The 26,023-nt window shown below is 50.9% G+C and overlaps 1 protein-coding gene across 2 annotated transcripts in view; it reads left to right on the top strand.

Moving 5' to 3' along the window:
• The window catches only part of SYN3 (synapsin III), a 367,243-nt gene extending 341,272 nt beyond the window's left edge, over positions 1–25,971 (top strand). For both annotated transcript variants that reach the window (XM_084880168.1, XM_084880169.1), the window contains 6 exons: positions 5,078–5,152; positions 7,316–7,418; positions 11,714–11,848; positions 12,722–12,809; positions 17,867–18,158; positions 19,779–25,971. In XM_084880168.1, the coding sequence (XP_084736294.1) occupies positions 5,078–5,152; positions 7,316–7,418; positions 11,714–11,848; positions 12,722–12,809; positions 17,867–18,158; positions 19,779–19,911 (826 nt within the window). In that variant the 3' untranslated portion in view covers positions 19,912–25,971. The remainder of the gene's footprint in view (positions 1–5,077; positions 5,153–7,315; positions 7,419–11,713; positions 11,849–12,721; positions 12,810–17,866; positions 18,159–19,778) is intronic.
• Positions 25,972–26,023: the final 52 nt, after the last annotated feature.

Genomic DNA, 26,023 nt, shown 5'->3' with positions numbered 1-26,023 from the left:
GAGGTTGTGGATTGTCTTCTGTTCTCTGCGGAGCAGAGACGTGGAGTGGTCTGGCCTGAATTAACAAAAAGGTGGCTCTGGGCCCTCAGGCTGCAAAGAGGATTTCCTGGAACCACTAAGACCAGTTAGGAGACCATAGCAGGATTCTCTGACTGCAAGCAACAGAAACCACACTTGACTAACTTGATGGAGCTTTTTAAAAAGGATTAGAAAAACATGGGTATTCAGAAACTTAAAACAAACCAATTAACCAACAAAACCACTCAGTTATCAGTTTCAGAAACATTAGGATCCCGGGCAGCCCGGGGATCTGGGTAGCCAGAAGCAATAGACAATCTTCATGGCACCCAGACTGGGAAGTGAATGTCCCCTAATCACCTCAGGACTTCCGTCGAGATTGTGGTTCCATGGAAACAGCGCTGATTGGTCAAACTTCGGCCACAGGCTTGTGGTTAGAGAAAGTCAGAAAAGCAGCATGGAGAGCCCATCAAGACGGCAGGGGCATCCCCCAGTGGAACCAGGGAAGAGGAGTCAGCGACAGGACATCCACACATCCGCCAGGGGAGGCGGGGCAGAGGGTGACTCACGGGAGCCGTGGTTACAGGAGTGGGAGGGAGTTCTCATCTTCAGAGCATCTCCTCTGCTCCGAGACTCTCTTCTCTCACTTTGGAATGTTGTTGTTGGTTCCACCTGAAAGGATGAGGCCCCAGAGAGCCACCCGGTGCCCGGGTGCCGAGCCCACGGAGCCCTGGCTGCGTGAATGGTGCCGAGCTGGAGGGCTGCCGGGCTGGCCGAGCAGCTGGAAGTCTCTATGTGCCTCTGTGCGGTGCAGTTGGTGCTCAAGGTCAGGGTCAGCAGACCACAGCGCACAAATCCAGCTGCCACTTGTTTCTGTAAATAAACTTTTACCCATCAAGCCCAGCCAGCATGGTTCAGACCTATGAAGCAGCAGGCCACGGTTCATTTCCAGATCAGGGCACATGCCGGGGTTACAGACTCAATCTCCAGAAGGGAGTGTACAGGAGGCAGCCGATCAATGATTCTCTCTCATCACTGATGTTCCTCCCTTCCTCTCTGAAATGAAAGTGTTTTGTTGTTGTTGTTGTTGTTGTTGTTGTTGTTTAATATATTTCATTGATTTTTTACAGAGAGAAAGAGAGAGGGATAGAGAGTTAGAAACATCGATGAGAGAGAATCATCGATCAGCTGCCTCCTGCACACTCCCCACTGGGGATGTGCCCGCAACCAATGTACATGCCCTTGACCGGAATCGAACCTGGGACCTTTCAGTCTACAGGCCGACGCTCTATCCACTGAGCCAAACCAGTTTCTGCTGAAAGTGTGTGTTTTTTTTAAATAAAGTTTTCCCCATCACAGCCATGCACACCCAGCAATGCATGGTCTGGGCTGCTTTTGTACCATTTGCATTGCCCGCACCGAGGGTCAGCACATCCTTCTGCCAAGGCCCAGGTGGTAACTGCGGGCCTCGCAGGCCGTGCAGGCTCTGCCGTTGCCTAGGGAGCCAAAGAAGGTGCAGGCAGTTGGCCTATTTCCTCCAAAGAGACGGAGCCCGCTCCCAAGGAACACCTCTGCCCTGCCTGCCAATCACACTCTTCCACCAGGAGCCGGGCCAGACCTGTGGCGGCTCTCCGATGCCCTCGGGGTGATGATGTCCCCTCCTCCCTGGGAAAGGAGCGAGGGAACATTCTGGTGCTGAAGTCCAGTGCATTCCTGAGGCCTCCGGGCCGCCCGTCACGGTATCACTTCCCTCCTCTCCTCACCGCTCGAGTTTCCACTTGACATTGACTGCACCTTGTCCCAGTTTCTCTCCTTGAGGATTACCTCACTGCCGCATTCTTTATGCCGAGCCTTTCTTCCCTGACAGCCCAATTTGTCATTCGTGATGGCGCTTCCTGGACCCTGGGCTGGCCCACGTCCCAGGGAGGGGGTTCGTGGCAGACCTCAGGGGAGAGCATCCTCTGCGCCCTTGACCGCCCAGCCTCCTCTCTGGCCCACCTGATGCCCCGCTCTGGGGCCTTTGCACGGGTTGCTACTGGAATGTCATTTCCCCAGGCCTCTTCGCAGAGCTCGGAAAGATATGTGTGTACCTTAACCCAGGAGTCGGCAAACTCAGTAGTCAACAGAGCCAAATATCAACAGTACAACGATTGAAATTTCTTTGGAGAGCCAAATTTTTAAAACTTCAACTTCTTCTAACGCCACTTCTTCTAAATAGACTCACCCAGGCAGTGGTATTTTGTGGAAGAGCCACACTCAAGGGGCCAAAGAGCCACATGTGTCTCATGAGCCGCAGTTTGCCCACCACTGCCTTAACCCACTCCTCACGTAGCGGTGATCATTTCTATAACATTAGCCATCTACGTCTAAAGCTAAATCGAGTTCACGTGGATACCTCTGACTTTCATCTGGTCCCACATGGTTCGTTTTAGGCTTCTCGGATTGCTTATCTACACTTCCCACTCCAGCAGGGAGCGTTCTGGCTCCCGCCATCCGCCGTCTACGTCCTTATTTGTGAGTCCCACTCTACATGTGCTCTGCAGAACCCGTGCCCACAGCCCTGTAAGAGACACGTCACCAACTGTGATACAGTCCCTTTCGTACTGACTCACCGTCTCCACTCATTGCCAAGGTGACAGAGGTCGGCTCCTCCATCCCCAGCCCCGCCTTCTTCAATGAGGGGGTCGGTGTCATACCTTTGCAACCTAGACAGACAGACCCTTTTGTCATAGTCTAGGCCAGTGGTCGGCAAACTCATTCGTCAACAGAGCCAAATATCAACAGGACAATGATTGAAATTTCTTTTAAGAGCCAAATTTTTTAAACTTAAACTTCTTCTAACGCCACTTCTTCAAAATAGAACTCGCCCAAGCCATGGTATTTTGTGGAAGAGCCACCCTCAAGGGGCCAAAGAGCCGCATGTGGCTCGAGAGCCGCAGTTTGCCAACTAGACTCCATCGCGCATGCCAGCAGCAGTATCACATTAGGGCCAACTGACTCTCCCCCCCAAGCCTGCCACGGGCTGTGCCATGGTGAGTCTCAGTTCAGAGCATGGAATTCCTCAGATATGGTTTGGTGGCTCTGCCACTAAGTGGGAATGATGATAAAATAATATCCGTCTCATTAGGTTCAGTGAGGCTGAAAGAAGCCAGTGCTCATAAAGCCCTCAGACCCGTGTCTCACACATAGAAAGCACTCATTAGATATCAGCTCTCACCATCATTATCTTCTTGGAAGGAGAGCGGCCTGGCTCTGTGCCTGCTGCCTCTGGCACTGGAATGCCTCCTCCTCTTGTCTCCACTCACTGAGAAATCAGAGGAGCGCCCATTGTACTGAAAGATTTGGGGAGAAGGTTTCCTTTAATCCACACAATAAAGAAGGACGGTACTTGAATGATTCCCAAGTTACAAGGAGATAATATAGAGACGTTGGCATGTTGGCCACAGTTATACAGCTAGAAAATGCTGGGACCAAGGTTCAAACTCGCATCCATCTGACTCGCGTCAGGTTTGCCTCCTCTTCCCCTGGTATAGATCCCACGATAGCAATCCCTGCTCATCCTCCACACACATCCCACTGGCTACCTCCCGCAATCACAGTAAGTGACTGGTTCCATCTTGGCTTCCCTAGAGCGCGTCTCTCCTTGTGTAGATCCATAGCCCCACCATGCCTGGCCTCTGGTTTTAGACTAGACCCCCTTCCAGGTAGTGAGCAGCCCGAGGAGGGGTCACCTCTGTACCCCCAGGACACAGGATGGCCCAGCAAGTCTTTGCCAGGTTGAATGGAGTTCCGTTGAGCTGAACTGAACGAAACTGAACTGATGTGAACCTTATCGATGTCTCTGTTTATCAATGCCCCTCGGTCATTATGACTCCTATTGGCCACCATCTAGTCTCCTCTGTACTCTCTTCTCATTTAGGATGTATTTTGTAGCAATTCCACACCCACGCCCCCCGCCACCACCACCACCACCCTTTAATCTCCACCACCTGTCTTCCCTTGGCCATAGAATAAATAGCTTTACCTCTGCCACTTTGCTTATAGCCATTCCATCTTTGCTGAATGCACATGTGCCATTGGACAAGGTCTGTCTGCATTCTGCACACACAGTCCCTTCCCCCGCTCCATGCCAGCTCCCACTGGACATCAGGGGACGAGTCAAATGTGTCCTCTGTAAAGCAGTTGTTACAGGTGAGATGAGCATTATTAAACACTGGTATAGGTGCAGTGCAGCGGGGTCTACTCTTCTTGGGAAGGTGTGCTGCCAGGAAGTCACATTTCAGATGAACTTGAAGGATGAGTAGGACTGAGGGCGGCAAGGATGGAGACAAGGACTGGACCAGGCAAAGGAAAGGAGCGGAGCCGGGTGGAGGCCTGGACATAGGGAAGAGCCATGGGCATGGAGACCCAAAGGGAGGTCAGCTGTTGCCGGGCAGGAAAGAAGAGGGAACTGAGAGGGTGATGAGGCCAGAAGGCGCGCCTGGTCTTCACCATGGAAAAGTAGTCACTCCTCTCCATGGGCCATTCTCCCTACCTTTGGGGGCTGTGAAAAAATTCCAGAATCCCAGGGTTATACTGGCCTAGTTCTAAAAAAAAAAAAGAGGCCAACATTTGGGATTTCATTAGATTGTATAGACATTTTTTTTAATTTAATTTTTAGACTTCAAAGGTGGCTTTGGAAATGACACATAAGATCCAAAAAATACCCAAAATGTCAAGGTTGTGCGTCTGATCCCCTACAAGAATCAACCAGTGAATGCACAAATAGAACAACGAATCTATATCTCTCTCAGGCATATTCCCTCTCTCTCTCTCTCTCTCTCTCTCTCTCTCATCCTTTCTCTCTCTCTAAAAAAGAATCAATTTAAAAATTTTAAAGATCAAAAAATATATATTTATCACATAATAGATAAAGCTGAGGACAGCATGTCCCTAGGAATACATCTCAAGTGAGAGCCAGATATTTGAATCAGAGCCTCCTCACAGCCAAAGCCAAGAAGGAAAGCAGATCAGGGGACGTGTCCCTAATGCCCTCACTGTGTTATTTGTTCTGATGCAGGAGAACCTCCATCTCTGGCAACTGGAAGGCCAACACAGGCTCTGCCATGCTGGAGCAGGTGGCCATGACAGAGAGGTGAGAAACGAAGGCGGTGCTTAGGGAGAAGCTGCAGCCGTGGCGGGAGATGGAAACTGAGGCTGCGGGGAAAGGCTCACCACAGTTTATAGAGGGAATTGACAGAAAGAAGTCAGGTGACTCACCTGGCCAGTGTGGCTCAGTGGTTGAACATCAACCCATTATCCAGAAGGTCACAGTTCAATTCCTGGTCAGGTCACATGCCTGAGTCACTGGCTCAATCCCCAGTGGGGGACATGCACGAGGCAATGGATCGATGATTCTTTCTCATCATTAATGTTTCTAACTCCCTCTCCTTTCCTCTCTCTGAATAAAATTAAAAATTAGGCATCCAGATCTGGTCTCCCACGGTAAGAGCAGGTCCTCATGTTCTGACTGAGAGGCAGGGTGGCTCTGTGACCTGTGGAATCAAACAGGATCTGGGTTTGGAAGCCAGCACACACTTATTACCCTCTCTGACCCTCAGTCTCCTCATCCGTAAAATGGGTTAAACCTTCCTGATAGAGTTGTTGTGGGGGTAGAAAGAATGAGAAGTCAACCCCCACCCCTCACAGAATGTCTTGCACATAGTAGGAGCGTAATAGACATGAGTTTTCATCCTTCCTTTTACGTAAATGCTACAGTTGAAGAAAAGAATTAAACTAGGAGCCAGGAGATCTGGGAAACCTGGGCTCTGATACCATCTTCCTGTGTGACCTCGCCACGCCGCTGTCCCTCTCTGGGCCTCAGTGGGCACTGGCAGCTAAGAAGAGAGCGTTGTGCTAAGAGCACTTGAGCCATGATCGCTCCTCATTCCAGGCCTGTGGCTCAGAGACACAAATAGATCTCAGAAGTAGGCGTGCCCCGTGTGACCCTGGAGAGTGGGGTGAGAAGCGAGAACATTGACACAAAGTCCCCTGTGACTCCCAAATCCAGCCACCCCGGAGGAGGCCAAGTGCAGGGCTGGGGAAAGGTCTCAGCTACAAGCGTCCCCTTGTTGCGGGGGCAAAGTCCAGCGGGAGCTCTTTCCCCTGCAAAGCAAACTGGCCTCGCAGCCGTCAAGTGGCTGGCCAGGGAACAAAAGCAGCAGCAGGTCCAGAGGGCCAGGCCCCGGCCCGGAGCGGCCTGGTCGGCTCCCTCCCATGCCTGCCCCAGGCTCAGGGCAGAATATGCTCTTTGTCCCGCTGCAGGCTCTTGTCTGGCCTGGTCCCCGGAGCTGGGAGGGCGACAGGGAGGATTTCTGAAGCCCTCCAGGCAGCTTTCCCAAGGGAAAAGGGCTGCTGGGATGGCTGGGTGTCCAGAACGGATCTGGATGGGGGCAGGGCAAGCTCTCACTACTCTGGAGCCAGCACGGTTCTGGGTGGGACTGGGGGGATTTCTCCCAACTCTTTTTTTTTTTAAATACATTTTATTGATTTTTTATAGAGAGGAAGAGAGAGGGATAGAGAGTTAGAAACATCGATGAGAGAGAACCATCCATCAGCTGCCTCTTGCACACCCCCTACTGGGGATGTGCCCACAACCAAGGTACATGCCCTTGACCGGAATCGAACCTGGGACCCTTCAGTCCCCAGGCTGATGCTCTATCCACTGAGCCAAACCAGTTTCGACTCTCCCAACTCTTACTGTTGCTTCCCCTGCCCTCTTCATCATTCCTCTCTCCTGCCTACCTGGCTCCCTTTCCCTCCCTCTTTCTCACTGTCCATCTATGTCTCAAATTTGTTTTTGCCATTCTGTCTCTCCCACTGCCTCTCTCTGTGTCTCTGCCTCTTCTGTCTTTCTTGCCATATGTCTGTTATTTTTTTTAATATATATTTTTTATTGATTTCAGAGAGGAAGGGAGCGGGCGTTGGGGGAGAGAGAGAGGAGAGAGGGGGGGGGGGGGAATCAACAATGAGAATCATTGATTGGCTGCCTCCTGCACGCCCCGCACTGCAACCCAGGCATGTGCCTTGACCAGGAATCGAACCAGGGCATAGGTCGACGCTCAACCACTGAGCACACTAGCCAGGCTATGTGTTACTTCTTACCATACCTCTCCATCTCTGAATGGGCCTGAGCCACTGTCTCTCTCTGCCTTTTCTCTATGTGTCTCTCCACCGCTTTAGCTACATCTCCCTCCCTCTGCTCCCCTTGCCCTGCTCTCTGCCCCCTCACTCACTCGCCGTCTCCCCATCCCTGCAGGTACAGGCTGTGGGTGGATAGCTGCTCGGAAATGTTTGGCGGCCTGGACATCTGCGCGGTCAAGGCTGTCCACAGCAAGGACGGCAGAGATTTCATCATCGAGGTGAGGGGGGCAGCGGAGGTGCTGCTGGCCTGGCCCAGCCCCTGGGCAGGCGTGCGGAGGGGGGGCACCCGGCATGGCCAGCAGTGTCTGCCTCCGGCCTGGGCACTGCAGCCCTCTCCCCCCACCCCCACTCCCGCCCTCAGCTGCATCTCAAGCCTGGTGCCCGGGGCTCTGAGCTGCGCCTCCACAGCCCCGGCATCCCTGACCGTGTCCACGGGAGGGCGAGAGCATCAGGCTCAGGGGCAGGATCTCTCCCGTTGGGCTGCCTGCACTTCCTCCAGCTGTGTAGTCACTGTGCAGAGCTCCCCGCGTCTGTTCACCCAGTAAACCCATAGACATACACGCCCGGCTCCTGGGCCAGGCACGGCGCGGCTCTGGGGACACAAACAGACGCGGTGTGCGGCTGGCAGGGACGGAGGAGGATAAAGAGAGGCGGGCACTGGCGGTCAGGAAAGGGACACAGCTGTGCACGCGTGTGGACGGAGGAAAGGCTGCTCGGAAGTTAATTGTAAAAGACCGAAGTCCGAGAGGGGCCGTGGGTCCTGGGATCGCTCCCACAGCCCCTGCATCCCTCTGAGACCCTCACTAAGCGGTTCCAACCCTGCCCCGTCCCCAGCTACCCCTCTGTGTTCCTCCCCTCCCACGATCCCCCTCTGCCACCCACAATCCCACAGTCCTCCTCTCTCCTGACTCCGTCCCTCGTGCTCCCACAACCCCCCTCTCCCCCACTCCTCTCACGTCCCTCCTATTCCCACAATCCTCTGCTACCCCCAGCTACCCCTTCATGTTTCTCCCAATCCCACAATCCTCCTCTCCCCTGACTCCTCCCATCTCCCGTGCTCCAACAATCCTCTAACACCCACAATCCTACAGTCCTCCTCTCCCCTCCATGCACCCTCTGTGCCTCTCCTGCTCCCCTGATGTTTCTCTGCGCCCCAGCTCCCCTTCCCTGCGCCCCAGCTCCCCTTCCCTGCGCCCCTCCTCCAAAAGCACCTTTAGGACTCCCACCTCCTGGGGCTGCTCACTCGTCGGCCGGAGGCCTGTGCTGACCCGATGCCAGGCCACCAGAGGGCGCCCTGCGGCCCCGCCCCCGCGGGGGCTGCTGATGGGAGCACATGGCCCCGAGGGCCAGCTGCTCGTGGCCAGCAGACCGCGGGAACGGCCAGTTCCAGGCCAGGTGTCGGGCCACTCCCTGGACCACAGCGGGCAGGGCAGGTGATGTGCTGGGTGGGAGCCCTGCTGCTCTCCCCGAGCCGTGCCGGGAAGTCACAGCCTGGCCAGGGAGTGGCTGCTTCTGGGGGTGAGAGGAGGAAGCTCCCACTGGAGTGGCGTGGATATCTGTAAGTGCAGCCTCCCCTGGGGAACAGCTCCCCCTCGGGCCCAGGAATGGCTCCCCTCTGGCTGCCCCCACACCTGACGTTCCCCCAGCGGCCCCTCTCGGGGGACAGTGAAGGTGCAGAACTGCCGGCCTGCACACTGGCTCCAGGGGCAGCGGGTCCCTGGCCTCCTGAGGTGTGCTGCGAGCCTCAGGCCCAGGTTGGCCCCCGGGCCCTCCTGCAACTCTTGAGACCCCTCCCGACCCTCCAGCCTCAGCATCTCCTCCCGGGACCACCGGACATGAACTCAGGTTTGGCGCACACACAGTGTTCATTCCTTCACCACTGAACCCCGATCCTGGGTGCCAGCCCGGAGCCAGGGGGCGGGGGCACAGCGGGGAGCACTGCTTCCAGGAGCTCCCATCCAGGCGAGGGGCCGGCAATCAGTGGATGAGGACTCCTGGCCTGCGCTCCCCTCCACGCTGTGAGCTTAGCCCCTTCCCCCTGCGTTAGCATTCTCTCTGCCCTAAAGCTCCTGCCTCTCTGAGTTTCCTCGGCTTCCACCCTTAGGGGAGAAACGTGCACCTGTGGGCCCAGGCGGTTCAGAGATGAAGGACCTTTCACATTTACAAAAAGATAAAAATAAAAAATAAAAAGAAAGAAAGAAAGAAAGAAAGAAAGAAAGAAAGAAAGAAAGAAAGAAAAAGCTTTTCCAAAAATGTTCTAAAAGGAAACAAAGATGGCTTTTCAGGTTGTTTTTTCTCTGAGAGTTGTTCCCTTGCAGTGAGTTTAGGGTGGGGTCCAGGGCGATGGGGAGTCTGCCGGGAGGAAGATAAAAGGTGTTTTGCCCCGGATCCAAAAACACCGTTTCCTTCGGCCACCTCTGTGGTGAGAACATAACATCTGTGTGGCGTGTTTTGTGAAGATCCTCACAGTGAAATGCTCAAGGGAGAGATCCTTGAACTTGCCCCCCGTGACCTGTCCAGGGAATGCCATTGCTCACTGGGAAAAAATGTTTCCCCCGGGAGACCAGTGTCCACTTCCTTTGGCTGTGTCCACCACGGGGATTCCAGAATGTTCTGCTCTCAATGTGGAGGCTGTTTTCCACTCCAGGGAATCTAGGGAACAGAAGCCAGAACAGAAACAGGTGGGCAGGGTCCGGGGGAGAAGGGACAGGCCTGCATCCCTTACAGTTAAAACTCAACTCAACCCACACGGACTGAGACACTGTCCATGTGCCAGGCATTGGATCTGGGGTACCAAGGACCGACGCCCCAACCATGAGGAGCTCATTGTAAGGTTCATGTTCACAGCCAGGTTAGAATCAGGACTCAGAACTGGGAGTTTCCCAGCTTCCAGCTACAGAGCGTGCTTGAGACTCACAGACCTCAACCAGCCTCAGCTGCCAGGGTCTTCCCAGCTGCCCAGGCCCCTCCCCTCCGTTTACAGGTGGTTAAATCAGTGGCCCACAGAGGGAAGGGACCTGCCCAGCCTCACAGCACATCCGTAGCAGGACCTAAGCCTGGAACTCGGGTTTCCTGTTCCCGGTTTTTACCCAGAGAGCCGTTCCCTTGCTGGTTTGCTAGCCATGTGTCCTTGAACTTGCCACATCTTTGACCCTCCGTTTTCTTGTGCTTAAGGTGAGGATAATAATAGTCCCTGCCTCCAAGGGCTCTTCTGAGATTTGTGTGAGATCATCCATACCCAGTGCTTAGTACAGGGCCTGGCATATAGTAAGTGCTCAATAAATCATAGCACTTCTTGGTGTCCTTATCATTAGGAGCTGGACTTTTATCCCTCCATCAACAGGTAAGTATTGAGGATATACCTGTTTAGCGGGACACAGGACCCAGCCCTGATGTTAGGGGCCCATAGTCTGGCTGGGGAGACACCAGTAAACAGGAGGGGACATGCTGTGGGGGTAAGCCCTCCAGGGGGATGACCGAAGTGAGGACAGCAGGAGGACATGGGACAGGGGGCTTCTCGGAGCTCACTCAGTCAGGGCTTCCCAGAGGAAGGCTTGGTAGGTGCCTCCTGATGGTGAGAACCAGGAAAAGAGTGAGCTGAGGGAGTGACAGGCACAAGAACTCGGACAGGAGAGAGAACCTGGTGAGTCCAGAGCTTGGGAAAAGGGGAAAGGAGACAGTGGTTTTGATGGAGGTTCGGTGGGCAAAGAGGGCTGGACAGGAGAGGACCTACCAAGGCTCACTCCCCTTCAAGACCTCCTACAGCTGCTCATGCCTGGGCACCACCTGGATGTGGGCCTGTGGGCAAGCCCTGTACACTTCTGGGTAAGGTGACCAGATGTCCCACTTTTGGTGGGACAGTCAAGATTTTTAACAAATTGTCTGGTCACCTTATTGCTGGGCCTTGGTTTCACAGCTTCAAAAACAGCAGGATGGGGAAAGAAGATCCCCAGGCCCCTCTGAGAACAACCGCTCGGTCTCCTCTGAGAAACAGCCCGCTCCCTGTGGAATGAGTTTCACTCCGGCTTCTGTTCCTCCAGAGGCCTTTCCTCTCCCCCCTTCTTCCTGAACCCGGGGTCAGCTCAACCCGTGTCATTTTTATATTTTTATTTTTTGGTCATAATGGAACCTGCACTTCACTGCTTCTGGCTTTGTGGAAAGCCTTGACCTTGGGCCAAAATTCAGAAAGCCAGCTCTGACCTTGGGAAAAGAGGGGGCGGAGACCAGTTCCCCAAAGAAAAGAGCAGAAAAGGTCAGCGAAGGCTCCCGCCCGCAGTCACGTTTCTGTAGTCCAGCGAATGCAGGCTGAACTGAACTGATCCAGGGAGTTGGTGGAGACGGAACTGCAGGGAACTGGATGTCTCCAGGGGGTGGTTCCCAGCTGGAGGCGCGGGGCTGGGTGTTTGCATGGAGAACATCGCCATCTAGTGGTCAGTTCTGTTCTGAGCTCTGGGCCCGCTCTCCTTCCTGGAACTCTGGCATGGGCGTCCCTCAGGTGTCATTTCTCCTGCAGGTGATGGACAGCTCGATGCCTCTGATTGGAGAGCACGTGGAAGAGGACAGACAGCTGATGGCCGACCTTGTTGTTTCCAAAATGAGCCAATTCCTGGTGCCAGGGGGTACAGTGCCTTCACCCCTGAGGCCTTGGGTAAGTCCGCAGAAACAAAGGAGACTTTGTTGCCATCAGAAATGCCAATCTGCCTGAGAATGGGAGGCCTCTGGATCCAAAGGGGATACCCCCGGGAAGGAACCAGCATGGGGAGAAAGGGATGGGGTGTGGACAGAGCCTGGACATGGGGCACAGCTTCTACACCCTGCTCCTGACGGGAGTTGGGCAACTCCGAGGGGCCCTTTGTCGCTCCATCCTGGGGAGAAAAACCTCATCTCTAATGGGTTTGGGGGTCTGTGGACAGAGGTTATAGTGATAAGTCAGTTGCCCCTTCTGTGCCCTCCATCCTGGGCCTGAGCAGGGGGCAGGATATGTGTGTGTGTGTGCGCGCGCACGTGTGCATGTGGGTGTACACACATGCCCTTTGTGTGATCTCAGCGTACTCAATAGAGACCATTGTGTCTTCCGTTTCCCCATCCCCCAACCTGTTAAGCTCCCGCATAGCTCCTCCCCTCCACAGTCCTCACCATGGATTACCAGGTCACCCTCCAAAGAATTCGCTAGTTTCCCAGCTTTCTGGAAAAACAAGTGTTCAAACCAGCTCCCCCCTTTGCTCATAAAAATTTGAATCTGTGATAACAGGCATCGGAATCATGGTTATACTTGAAGGGGTTTCTGGCTGGGAGGGGCTCAGAGCAGACTTCTCCACTAGAAACGTTCTGTTCTGACCGGGGTGGTGGTCATGTGGGTGTCTACACATGTAAAAATTCACTGTGCTGCATGCTTGCAAATTGCACACTTTATGTAAGTTGGACCTGTGATGAAAAGATCTCTGTAAGCTCTGCCCTCCGACCCAGGAAGTAAATGGCTATGGTGATCACAACGGGCTTCTTTTCTCTGCTCCTGCTCTAGGCTCCACAGACTAAACCAGCTAAATCCCCCGGGACAGCCCAGCTGGGGCCTCCGCTGGGACAGCCCCAGCCACGCCCACCCACGCAAGGTAGGACCCCCGACAAGCCACCCAGAGAAAGCGTCCTGCAGGGCGTGGAAAGGCACTAAGGGATCTGTGCGTGACGGCCAGGAGGCAGGCTGGAAAAACCATCTAGTCCTCCAGCCCAGGCTCTGTGCCCTTACTCTTTGTGCGGAATGAATGAGGCTGTGGGGTGTGCCACCCCACAAAGTGAGGAGAGAAGGACGGAAAGACAAGTACATTTTATGAAGTGCCTACTATGTGCCAGGCACCGTACTAGGGACTTCCCCATCTATTTTCTCAGTGTTGGCCTCCCAGTCACTCCCAGGGGAGAGCATCAGTGTTTTCTATTTGCAGAGGTAGATGTTAAGGCCTCGTCCAAGGACGGATCACAAGAAAGTGGCTGGTTGACAAGTCTGCGGTTTCAGGTCTTCTAGAAAGTGTCTTGTTTCCCAGCCACCAGGGGTGCCTGGCCATAGACACATGAGCCAACCAGCTAGTGTGAGAAAGAGAGGAAAAGGGAGCATTATACATAACCTTGTCGGTTGAAGTTGTCCTCAGGAAATAGTGCAGCGTTACTGTTTAAATGACACCATGCATTAAGGAATGGAAAAACTGCTGATGGCGCGATGGAAAGGAATCATAGCAATAACTTCCTCCCAGAATGCCGGCTGCTGGGTGTCCTCACACACAGGCCCGGGAGGAAGTCTGCCCCATGTCCCTCTTGCAGTCCACGCCTCGGGCACACTGGCTGCAGTAGTGCCAGCTTGGGGCTTCAGAGCAGTGTTGGGTCAAGAGAAGCCAAGTCGGGCAGTTTTGTAGCATCTGTGAAGGCCCTGCTATAAAACCGATTGGAAAAACATGTAACCTCCCTGGCCAGGGGCCTCGGCCCCCACACCAAAAGGCTGTGGGTTTGATTCTCAGTCAGGACACATCCCTAGGTTTCAGGTTCAGTCCCTGGTCAGGGCACATAGGAGAAGCAGCCAGTTGATGTGTCTCGTGTCTCTCTCACATCAGTGTTTCTCTCTCTTTCCCATCCTCTCTCCCGTTTAAAAAAAAATCAATAAAAATATATCCTTGGTTGAGAAGATTAAAAAATAAATAAAAGGATCCTTCTTTAGGCAAGTTACGTCCCTCCCCTGAGCCTCAGTTTCCCCAATGATAACAGGATATTACAGCTGCCCTGGTTAGTGATGGGGAGATGTCCATGAGATGACACAGTTAACGAGAACTCGGGGTCCAGCCAGAGGTGGTGCTTGGTAGGTGTTAGGGCCTAATAGTTGACTACTAACAACAATTTATATAACTTTTACTACTAAACACTATTAATAACTTGTATCTTACAAATAATTGTAATATGCATGTTGACCTTAATGATTAGCATCATTAACAGTCCTTCTAACTAAAGTAGCTCAGCCTGGCGATAGGTTCTAAGTTATAAATGTTCAGAAACAACGTCTCCGTCACCCTGCCAGGCTCCTGGCTGTGCCTGCCCTGCCTCTCCTTTCCCACCGGCCTCGGGGCTGACGTTTTACAACACATTTGAACAGAGCACTTCTAAAACAGTGAGCCACTGTACTCTGCTTTCCTCCTGGGCCCAGGGTAGAGACAAGCTCAATAAAGAGAGATTATTTTAAGGGACATGAGGCTAAAGACACTTTTAGTGAACTGAAAAACTGTCCATTTAAAACCAATTAAGATAATTAAAGGAAAATGCTCATTGAATTAGCATTCAGATTAAAAATAACAAGGCTAATTTAAAAATAATGCTTTCATTGAGTTCCCGAAATAACAAGATCATGTTATTCACTTGTTTTTGGACTCACCGTGTGTTTAAAAGTGAAGTTTTCTTCTAATAAGCCTTATCATTTTGTAGCACCAATCCTGTGCTTAGGCAAATATTTTAAATATGTTAATATTTTTTTGTGTGGGTGCAAATAAAAATAGTGAATTGTTTGCTTTGCCAAGAAGCTGAAAGAAATAACTACAGTGTTTCTTGATGTATCCCAGGAGTATAATAGAGACTCAACAAATACTTAATAAATGAATCAGCGAGCATCCAGATTTCCCAAGGGGGTGGAGGGAAGGAGACTGAAGATAAAAGTGGAAAACATGTTTTCTTTGAGCTGCAGTGGGTCTAACAAAAAAAAAACAGCATTTTACAATCAGGAGCTTTTATATCAACGTGTAGATGTGCAGCTTCTCTTGACTTGCAGGAGCCCTAGGAACAGTGGGACTGGAGTCCCCAGAGCAGCTTCCCTGATAGTTAGTCACAGCTACTCCCTGGGCAGGGCGCTACTCCCTGGGCAGGGCAGGGGCTCACCATGAGCCTCCAGACCTCCTCCTCCCTGCACCTCTTTGGAGAACTATGTCTCTGAATGTGTTTCTACCTAAAGTGGAGGGGGAAAAAATTAAAACCACATGATTTTTCTGATGCTCGCCTGCTCTGTTTATGTACCTGCCCTGCCCTGAAGGTGTTTGAGTTTTGAGATCAATGGGTCTTCCAGTCTGCTGGGACATAGAGTGGTGAACGAGGTCAGAGCCATGTGAGACCCGTTGCTAGATTGTGGCTGCCATTCCATCCAACTTGGAAAGTGTTGTGCAGACTCACAAAAGAGTTCCATTTGGGAGGGAAGTTTGGTGGCTAGTCCAGTGACCTCATTTTACAAACGAGGGCTCTGACGCCCAGGGAGATGTGGCTTACACAGTCACATAGGCAGTTCATGGCAAGGCTTGACTCAGGACCTGGAGCCCTGAGGCCAGTATGATGTGAGAGCCACCAGCCATGCAGGCCTCGCCCTCTACAAAGGTGACCAGCTGAGATGACATCCGAGGGGGAGGTCAGCTGAAATGTAGTCTTCGCTTCCCATGCACCGGGCTCAGAGCTGCCTCCACTGGAGGCGGCCACCTTTTCTCAATCTGCGCAGAGATGTGAGGACTCCAGGCACCCTGGGTGGTATAAGCAAAAACAACAATAAAAGAAGAAAGAGGAAGGGAGGAGAGGAGGATGCAAAACAGGACTTCTGAGTCAAAAAGATCCAGGTTTGAATCTTGGCTCTTCCCTTTCCTCTGCTACCTTAAGCAAGTAAGTATACCTGGGACTCAGTTTCTTTGTAAAAACGGGGATGTTATTAATACCTAACATGCCCTGGCTGGTGTGGCTGAGTGGGTTGAGTGTCGTCTCATGCACTGAAAGGTCCCAGGTTGAGTCCCAGTCAGGGCACTAGAGTGTGCAGCCACAAAAAATAATAATGCCTACCCCTCAGAGCTGTTGTGCGGATGCCCACGGCCAGAGACACGATGGGTGGTCAGTAGAGTGGAAGCCATGTTTTGAAAGGGCCACAGAGAGGGGCTGCAGGCCCTTTTAACTCTCTGCTCCTGCCCTCACAAAGCATGGTGAGCATCCCCACGGGGCAGCCCTCTCCCAGAGCAGGCGGAGCCTGGCAGAGGAGCAGCAGGCAGCCAGGACACAGTGGCCCTGACGCCCGGACTGGAGGTGAGGAGAGTGCAGCCCCCTGCCCTGGGATGTCCCCCAGCTTGTAGGTGACTGTATGCTCTGTACAGTGACAGGGTGACAGGGAGAAGTCAGGATTCCCTGTGAGCTCTGTGGCTACTCCTGCCAGCTATGACACCTACTGAGGCTCGGTTTCCACCTGGATGGGGTGAGAATGGGATGGTAGCTGCAGGCATTCACAATGGTCCAGTGTCCACATTCTGTCGGAGGCTGTGCTGCAATACAGCCTCTGATAAAATTAGACGCCCATGCCCCTGGTAACAGAATTGTTCACCTGTGTACCGAAAAGGTTGGGAAATAGCCATCTGCATGTGGCCTGTGCCCACACAACTCCAGGAAGTTCGTGCTGTAAGATGTAACCTTGTGGTTGAATTTGTCTAACATGAAAAACATGTCAGCCAGGCCTACTGTGGACCCATGTGCTAAGTGTGTCCCCAACAGGGGACAGGGGAGCGGGGCCCCCAGGCATGCTTTCCTTAGGAAGGAGCAGAAAATCATCCAAGTGTTAAAGGCACAAGCACAGACTCAACTAAATTTTAACAACCTTTTTTGAGTAATGAAAAGACTTGTTCTGTTAAAAAATAATAATAAAAATAATAATGGCAGCCTCCCTAGAGCAAATGATACATTGCTTTTGAAAGTCCTTGGGAAAGTGGAGAGAGCTGTTCAAAAGTAAGGGATAATTATTTTCATTGTTTCCAAAGTAATCCATCTTCAGTGGGGAAAATATCGGTGAGCAAAGAAAGAGAATTAAACTCCTCCACAACCCCAGCACGTTTGTAATCACAGACCCCGCCTGTTCAGTCGGCTCGGCTGCCATAACAGAGTCTGCATACCCGAGACTAAGTGGCTTTAACAGCAGACCGTATTTCCTCACAGCTGAAGGCTGAGGTCCAAGGCCAAGGTGCCCACAGGGTTGAAACTTCTCTCCACGGCTTGGAGACAGCGGCCTTCTCACTGTGTCTTTACATGGCCTTTCCTGTATGTCTCTTCTTAGGAGGACACCAATCCTATTGGGTCAGGGCCCCACCCTTATGGCCTCATTTAACAATAATTATCTCCTTTGAAGTCCCTATCTCCAAAAACAGTCACATCGAGTTTGGAGGGGACACAGTTCAGTGTCAGTCTGACATACTATATCAGAATCTTTATTTTGACAAGATCCCTCCAGTAATTCATACACACATTAAGGCTTGAGTAGCACTGGTTTTAGTGTTTAGCCTTCCCATCTTTTTTTTTTTTTTACATAGCTTTATATATATACCAAAATTGAATAAAACTGAATGTAATGTGTAATCAGCTGCTTGTTCAGCTTAACAGTATTTATTTAGCATGTATCAACAGTATCCCATTTAATGTCATATTATTCTGTAACATCATATATTATGACCAGAGAATATTTCATTATATGGATGTCTCTTACTGTTCCTAATCAGCTAGGCATTTATGTTGTTTTACACTTTTTACTGTTATTAAAAACAACAACTTGAAATGCCCATCCTTGATGCAGCATTTGTGCACAGCCATGTTATCCTAAGAAAAATTTGAATGCAATAACTTTTGTACCCTGTAGGGGGCCCTCGCCAAGCTCAGTCTCCTCAGCCCTCGAGATCTGGAAGCCCCTCCCAGCAGAGGCTCTCCCCACAAGGCCAGCAGCCCCTGAGCCCCCAGTCGGGATCCCCACAGCAGCAGAGATCACCCGGTTCTCCACAGCTGCCCCGGGCATCCAGCACCGGCTCTCCCAACCAGGCCTCCAAGCCAGGCGCCACCTTCCCCTCACAGCCCCGCCCCCCTGTGCAAGGCCGCAGCACCTCCCAACAGGGCGAAGAGTCCAGGAAGCCAGCCCAACCCCACCCCCATCTCAAGTAAGTACCTCTGATCTGGAAGGGTATTGGGGGGGAGGGGTTGTGGTGTGGGAGGGTCTCAGACAAAGGAAGACACAGGAGGCCTCACCCAGACTTGAAATGAGAAGGAGGAGGCCTAGAGGGTGGAACGTGAGGGGCAGGAAGGGCCCTGCAAGGTGAGAGTATAGATTAGGCCCTACCATGACCCTTCAGATATATACACGTATCTGTTCCCTCATGCTGCATAACAAGCCACCCCAAAACTTAGAGGCTTAAGGTAAAACCATTTCTTGATTCATCATTTCTCAGTTCAGCAGTTTGTTCGGAGTTTGGCTCAGCTGGGAAGTTCTTCTGCAGGTGCCTCCTGGAGAGTTGCCAGATAAAATACAGGATGCGCATTTAGATTTGAATTTCAGATAAACCATGAGTAATCTTGAGTATATGTATGCCCTCACATATTGCATGGGATGTATCTATACTAAAAAAAGTATTTGTTTTTCATCTGAAATTGATTTAAGCCTATATTTTTGTTTACTAAATCTAGCAACTTTAGCCCTTGGGATCACTCATAATGCTGCATGCATCTGACAGCGTCACTGGGGCCTCATGCACACATCTGGCACCTGCTGGTTGGCACTGGCTGCCAGCTGGGCCTCCAGCGGTTGGGCCGAGCTTCCTCACATGGTAGAATTACAATCCAAAAGGGCACAAGAAGCTCAAGGCCTCTTGAGATGCAATCTTAGAAGCTTCACTGTGTCTTTTCATTCCACCCCCTGCTGTTGGTCAAGGCCAGTTGCATGGCCAAGCCTGGACTCAGAGGCAGCAAAGCAGGCTCTTGATGGGAAGACCTACAAGTCACAGGGCAGAAGGGTGGGTAGCAGGGATAAGAATCTGTCCTGTCGTTTCTCCATTACAGTACACTGTGCATTCCCTCTCAAGCCCATCTCTTGGTTTGAGACTCCAAATGTGGGGGTCTTTTGAAAGTGGTTCCCTTCGACTCCAAACACTAATATTATCATAGTTTGACACTAGTATCGACTACCTACTTAGTATGTGCCGAGCATTTTACCTGGTTGGGTGTTTTGTTTTTAATTCTCACAAGCTCCAACAGGAAGCACCAGAATTTCAAAGGGGGCTGGAATCAGTGAGGGCTTCAGGGATGAGATGGGAATGGAATCCCAGAGACACAGGCCTCCCGATTCCCAGAGTGCTGGGAAGTATAGAGGAGCACCACAGCCTGGGTGGAGACAGCACTTTAAAGTTTGCCAGATGGGTTTGCACACAGGTGGAGAGCAGTGAAACTGTCTGGAGACACCTGCTGCCTGAGCAGCCTGGGCTGGTGGGCAGAGTGAGCCTCCGGTGCTCTGGTCACTGGCTGTGAGCCCCAACTTCTGTACCTAAAAACTGAGGCTACCAGTAACCACCTTGCATGTTGTCATGTGGGTGACATATCCAGGATCACGCAAGCCTTGGAATGCCTGGTCTCTGGTCTTAATATTTTTGTGATAATGGGCTCACCCACCTGGCTTCCAGGCAAACCCCCCTTCCCCCCCGCCATGGGATGTATAAGTGTGATGATTGCCGAGGCAATCACAGGAGCCTATGCCTGGTCACCCCCAAACTCCCTTGCCTTTGTTTCAGCAAATCCCAGTCCTTGACTAATAGCCTCAGCACATCGGACACTTCCCAGCGTGGAACTCCAAGCGAAGACGAGGCCAAGGCCGAAACCATCCGCAACCTGAGGAAGTCTTTTGCCAGCCTGTTCTCTGACTAACGGGGTCCAGCCTGGGAGGGGGTGCTGTTACACTCTCCCTCTCCCACCTCATCTTCCTTCTCAGCCTTGGTTTCTGAGGGGAACAGAATGGAGGGCCTGAGAACATACTTTCTAATGCCTCTGACCCAGGAACTGAGTATCTATACGTGTCCCCTTCCCTTCTCCATGACATTCCAGCTTTGTCCGGCTGAGACTGGGCCTTTGAGAGCCTCCAGGTTCCTCAAAATGGGCCTTAATGGTGGGCGTCCATCACCTGTCTCCCTCATCCCCACCCCTCTACCCTCCCCACCCCCCCCCACCCCCCCGGATGCTTGCTTCCCTGCCACAGATACCCAAGTGAGATGTCTGTGCGTGGCTAGCTTTTCACATCTCATTAGTGTTTTTTGCTTGCCTTTGGGCAAAAGCCCCCTCTAGGCCTTGCCCACCTCCATCAAATGAAGACACTGCAGTCGGACCTCAGCAGTACAGGAGGCAATAATCTATTGACAGTGTTTTGCAAACAAAAGGAGACAAGCCGGGCCAGCGGAACCTCTCATCTACCATGCTAGTTTCATCTGGAGACCTCACCTGACTTGCAGGCCAGGCCCTGGTGGGATCTTGATGACAAGGGGAAGAAACCAGGTCCTGTGAGTCACGTGGGGCCTTTCAAACCACAGCAGAGACTGGCGGGAGATGGTGGGGATGCTGCTCCCAGCAGAATGGACAGCCAAGAGCAGCCCACAGGTCCTTTCAGGAAGAGTTTCTGGTTCCCAGAGGCCGTCGCCCTCAGCTTCCTGAGGAGTTAGCTTAGGGCTTCCCCACCCACCATTACTTGTGTCCCACCAGGAATTATCTCTGAAATCCCTCCAGGAATGTTGCTTACTCCTCAAGGACTTCTGAGGAACCAGAGAGAATCAGGTTAACATCACAGGCTCAGAAAGTTGGGAGGATAGTAACCTCTAGTCGGCATTTCACCAACTGCACAGCAAGATGCTGGCAGGCTACTCCATTACAAAAGGGTCCCATGGCCAAACATGTTGGGGAAACACTGTCTCTATTGCTCTTTTTGAGGTTGGTCATACACCTTACATGTCAACAACTTGGAATTCCTATGTGAAGACATTAGGTGTAGCTGTGTTTAACCCAAACCTGTTTGGACACGCTGACTGCAGAGCTGGAGAACACGGCCCTGACGCCCTTCTCGGGCTCCTTCCCGCAGAGCGCACGGCCTCCGGTGACCACGGAGCAGGGCTGTCCCACATCACAAGCGCCTGGTGCTAGAAACACTGTAGGTGTCAGAGCCAGCCTTCCGGGCCAGAACAGAGCCATGTGATCCCTTCCCAGTTCCCTTTGTGACTTGAAACCTGTCTTCCCCTCGCTGTTCACAGGGAAGGGACAGAGGAGGTAAAAATGAAAGTGCCCATGGCCTAGACCTGCATTCTGAATGAAAGAGTGAGGGAAAACCTGAGGGCAGGTGTAACACCGAAAAGCCCACCATTTTAGCTTAAAAACAGAAAATACCTGAGGCAGTCACGCTTGTACAGAGATTAAGACTGAAAGGAGTCAAACCATCTCACCCGCTTCTCAGTAATAAAATACAGCTTGAAACACACAGCAAAGGGACACTAGGTTTGTTTCTCCAAGTGTGGGCCATGGCTGTGTGCACAGCTAGCTTCACCTCAGACCAGCAAGCCAGGATTTCTGGTCATGAGATCCAAACTTCTCTTTGTCCTCTCCCTGCATGCTTGTGGGAGTTAGACTGGCACCCTGATGAGCTGAGGCGTCTGGGAAAGCTGCTATAGAAAGCTGTATTGTGTGGAATTCATTCATTCATTCCACTCTCGGTGAGCAAAATTAGTGGCTTCATAAACAATGACTATATGGCTTAATTTCCCCATTTTCCTTTATTCTGTCCCTTGTCCATAAAAACATCTCAACATTCAAACTCTTTCTCCCAGATAGTACAAGTAGAGTAGCATTCTGACGTACAGCCGTGCACAGATGATCCATGACACAGCACTAGTTTATAACCAACACCTAAGTTTCCCGCTGGTCTGTGTATGAAAGTCGAGATCAAGGGTCTTGTGGAGACCAGAGAGCCCCCCAAATGGACTGTTCTCTCACTTCTAACTTCAATAACTGACTGAATTTCTTTAAATGGGGAAGGACAAAAAGCAGGGGTGAGGGGAGTCACGGGGGCAATTCTAAAAGGTCATTTGTTGGTCGGCTGGCTTTGTTTCACCGTTTTGATCCAAAAAAAGACTCACGTTCCCCCTCCAGGCTGACTTGGTGAGGCTGAAACATGCCAGACGCATGTGTGTTGTGTGTGATAAAGTGTAGCACAAGGAGCAGGGATTTAAACACAGCCTCCACAGACCGCTCCGCCAGCCAGACAAAACACCTTCTTCCAGACTGTCCTCGCAGTGTGCGAAAACAGTCCTGCTGTTTAATTAAATGCCCAGTCAGCTTTCCACAGACACAGACTGTACACCGTTTCTCCTCCATTAATTCCCTGTGTTCTCTCTGTCTTACAACATTCACTCCAACCTTCCGTTCCTGCTCAGGGGCACTTAGTTCTACCTCTCCAACATTTCAGGGTGACAGGCCTTCACACTCGGTAACAAATACAATAGCAAACCCCAAGAGCCCAGACATAACCACCTGCTGGCAGTTCTCACTTGAATTTGCTACGAAAGGTGTGCAAGGAGAAAGCAAGCTAGTGTAGGTACCTCGTGAACGACTAGGTGAATAAAACACGGAGCGCTGCTTGACCCAGTAGGTGGTCAGGACATGTTCAGGTTGGAATTAATAAAATGTAAAAAAATAATAATAATAAGGCTGAAGAAAAAGTCTCATTCCTAAGTGTATCGATGTGAGGAAGTCATTTGCCCAGGAACAGAATCCAACCAACAGAGCGATTAGTAAACTGAGATAAGCTAAAGAAAATCTATGGCAGTTTTTTACCCTCAGGAAGAGGTTTCAGACTCTAAACAGTCTGAAAAGGAATGGGAGCAAGCAGGCTCAGGGGCCACAAGGCCACCCCCTGGTGAGCACAGCCCAAAGAGGTGAGAATGAGGTGCCACTGTCAGCATCAGTGAGAAGAGACTGGGGCGAGCAGACCAGGACACCACCAGTTTGCAGAGAAGACCCAGGACCTGGACTCCCATCCTGACCACACCCTGCGCAGAGGCCCACAGCAGGGCAGAGCTTTCCACAACAGCGCCCCCTGGCGCCTCCCGCAGGCAGTGCTTTTGGAGCCCTGCCCTTCCCTGCGCTGGGGCAGCGGAGCTCCCAAAGCAGGTGGTAGCTCGTTCTGTTTGCGAGTTTGAGCTGGTTAAATCGGCATTGCAGATAATGCCAGGATTTCTACTGGAGGAAGAGCCCATGGCCTAGGAGCACTACCACACGTTCCAAATGTGTTATCCTGGCGTGCAGACTGGCTGGTTACTAACTGTCCTAGCAAGTGTCAAAGCTATCTTTGACTCCTAAGCAGCCACTGATTCAATTCAGGGTTCACTAATATTTAGGTTCTCAGAGAAGGCGGCACTTGTGGGTTTAGTCAGAGACCGAGTGGAAGAAGATTAGGCAAAAAGCAAGTCAAATCAGTTCATCAATCCAACACAATGCATGCACACAGGCATAGAAGCTCCGTTTCCAGGCAAACACGCAGCCACACTGACGACATCTCGGCACTAGTCCTGTGCCCAGGGCTCTCAAGCAGCAGGCCAAGAAGAGATGGACATGGCTGGAAATAGCGAGGCATTCCTTAAGGGAAACCAATCCACAACTGAACGCCCCTCCTACAACGTGTCCATCCTTTACAATCTTAAATACCCTCCAATTTTATTGGCCCTCCCAGTTTTAATTTCAATTTCCAAATTCATATTTTATGTATCTACTCTTCATGGTCTTTCAGAGTCTAGAGAAGAAAGTTAACACTGTCTTGCCTCTCATTATTTCACTGAGGAATAGCAGAAATTTAAGTGCCGGGACCTATTGGGAAATGCCAGGAGACATTAAGATTAAATCTTTATTTTAGGTGACTTACCTAGTACTGCCCAGTAATTGTATCCTTTCCACATCTTGTCAGCTGGAGACCGTGAAGGAGCATGAACCATGCTTACGCCCAGCAGAGAAGTGGGACCTACCAGCACATCCCCTGAGCTCTGTGGTTGAGGAGCTACTGCCCAGGGCAGGAGGAAGGCAAACCTGGACACTGGGCCCTGAGTGTAGGGAGCAAAGGGAAGTGTCCAGCTCTGTCAAAATAAGAATGAGAGAGATCAGGCTAAGCCGTGATCTCAGGAATTAGAGGCAAGAGTAAGAGGGCAGAACTCAACTGTTTCCCTTAAGGAATTATAAAATCTTAAGCTGGAAAGAGAGAATACATCCCATGATCGACTTCCAGTCATGCCAAACCGTATCTTCCATCTGTGAACAAAGAAGGGGGTGGGAGGGGAGCAAGTTCCTGTTAAAAATAACTAAAGGGGAAAATAAGGGGTCACGGAAAGTCGTAAGACCACAAGCCAATGATATAGAACAGCATCTTACTAAAACGTGTAACCGCAGCACTCTACACTGTCTTGTTTCCATTGCACTATATCAAAGCGATGTCGGAAAACCAGGGACTGGGCTACCGCCAAACCGTGATTTCCTTCTCATTACACACCAGCAATATATAAAGCTCAGCGGCCCAGGCTAATGAAAAGAACATAGATTTTACAAGCTTCTAACTATAAGTTTAGCTATTCAAGAGGAAAAGCTTTGAGAGTTGTTTTAAGAATAAACTATTGTGAGAGGACTGCCGATTTAGGCATATGGCGCACTGCCCATACCTAAACTGAGAGAGGCTGTACCTCGGGCCAGCGAGGCCAGGTGAGGCTGGAAAGCAGCACCATCTCTGTGGGGCGTGGGCACTGGCACAGGCCTCTCAAGGGCCATTCAAAAACTCTGGATCTGGAGAACTCATTGTTTTGTAGTATCTGGTGCTCCACTATGTCCTCCTACACCTGCTACACACATACACGCCACGTGCAACCTGACATCACAAGGGCACAGAGAGGAGAACTAGGGTATATTTGGACCCATCGCTTCAAGGTGACTCTTTTAACCCAGATCCAATTAAAGCCATATGGCATCCAGTTGACACTTACTTTTAAAAGGCTTGTCCTAGAGCTACCATTGCTCAATATCATGGAAATGTCAACAGCCCCAATCCTTTGCCTACACATTAAGCTCTGGATAATTGCATTAGTGACTGAATGTTCTTCACTGTGATGAAAAAAAAAAAAAAGAAAAAAAGGCACTATTATGTGTAGCAAAACATAAAATAAACATATTTTCACATGTATGTAGGACTCAAAGTATTCTTGCAGCACATAACACTTCGAACCATTTCCTTATATGCAAAACAGATTTTTAAAATCAGGAAGACAGTTGGCAATATTCCAAAATACTTTCTGTAGATACTAGTATTGTTCAGTTCGTGTGTTGTGATTCATATTTTGTCACTATAGCATGTTTCACAGTTGATTGTATGATAAGACATTTCTGTTTGGCCTTTTTCTTGTAGAAAAAAACCTTGAATTTTGTGTATTTTAACTCTTAAAAAAATAAATGTTCTTCAAATAAGAGTCTATCTTTGAAAAACAAGTACCTGACCAGCATTCAAAGCAGTAACACTTTGTGTTAAAAGAGGTCATCTAGTTAGATTACAAATTAGGCACCAAGTGTTCAAAACACAAGAGGAAAAAATCATAATTTCACTCCCGAAGAAGCCCCTAACAAAACAAGAGTCCCAATAACCCCATGGCTGCCCACAGTGCTGCTGCACAGCCCAGTTCACCCCACACTCCGAGTCCCAATAACCCCATGGCCGCCCACAGTGCTGCTGCACAGCCCAGTTCACCCCACACTCCGTGCAAGAGCTTCAGAGCCAGGGAGGAGGTGGATTGTGCTGGTGGGTGTCCAAAATCCAGTTCAACCAAACTAGCTCTGCTTTAGTCGTTTTATAAATCAGCTTCTGCAAATTATTTCATTCGAAAAATTGTTTAAAATCCTCTGCAACAATCTGATGACACTGAATAGGTTCTCTGATCATTTTTAAATGTCCAAGTAATGTTGTAAAGCTGTTCTG

The sequence above is a fragment of the Pipistrellus hanaki genome (genome assembly GCF_964339955.1).
Source record: "Pipistrellus hanaki genome assembly, chromosome: 3".
Classification (NCBI taxonomy): domain Eukaryota; kingdom Metazoa; phylum Chordata; class Mammalia; order Chiroptera; family Vespertilionidae; genus Pipistrellus; species Pipistrellus hanaki.
Note: the sequence above shows the minus strand (reverse complement) of the source record. Positions and strands in the feature narration are given on the sequence as shown.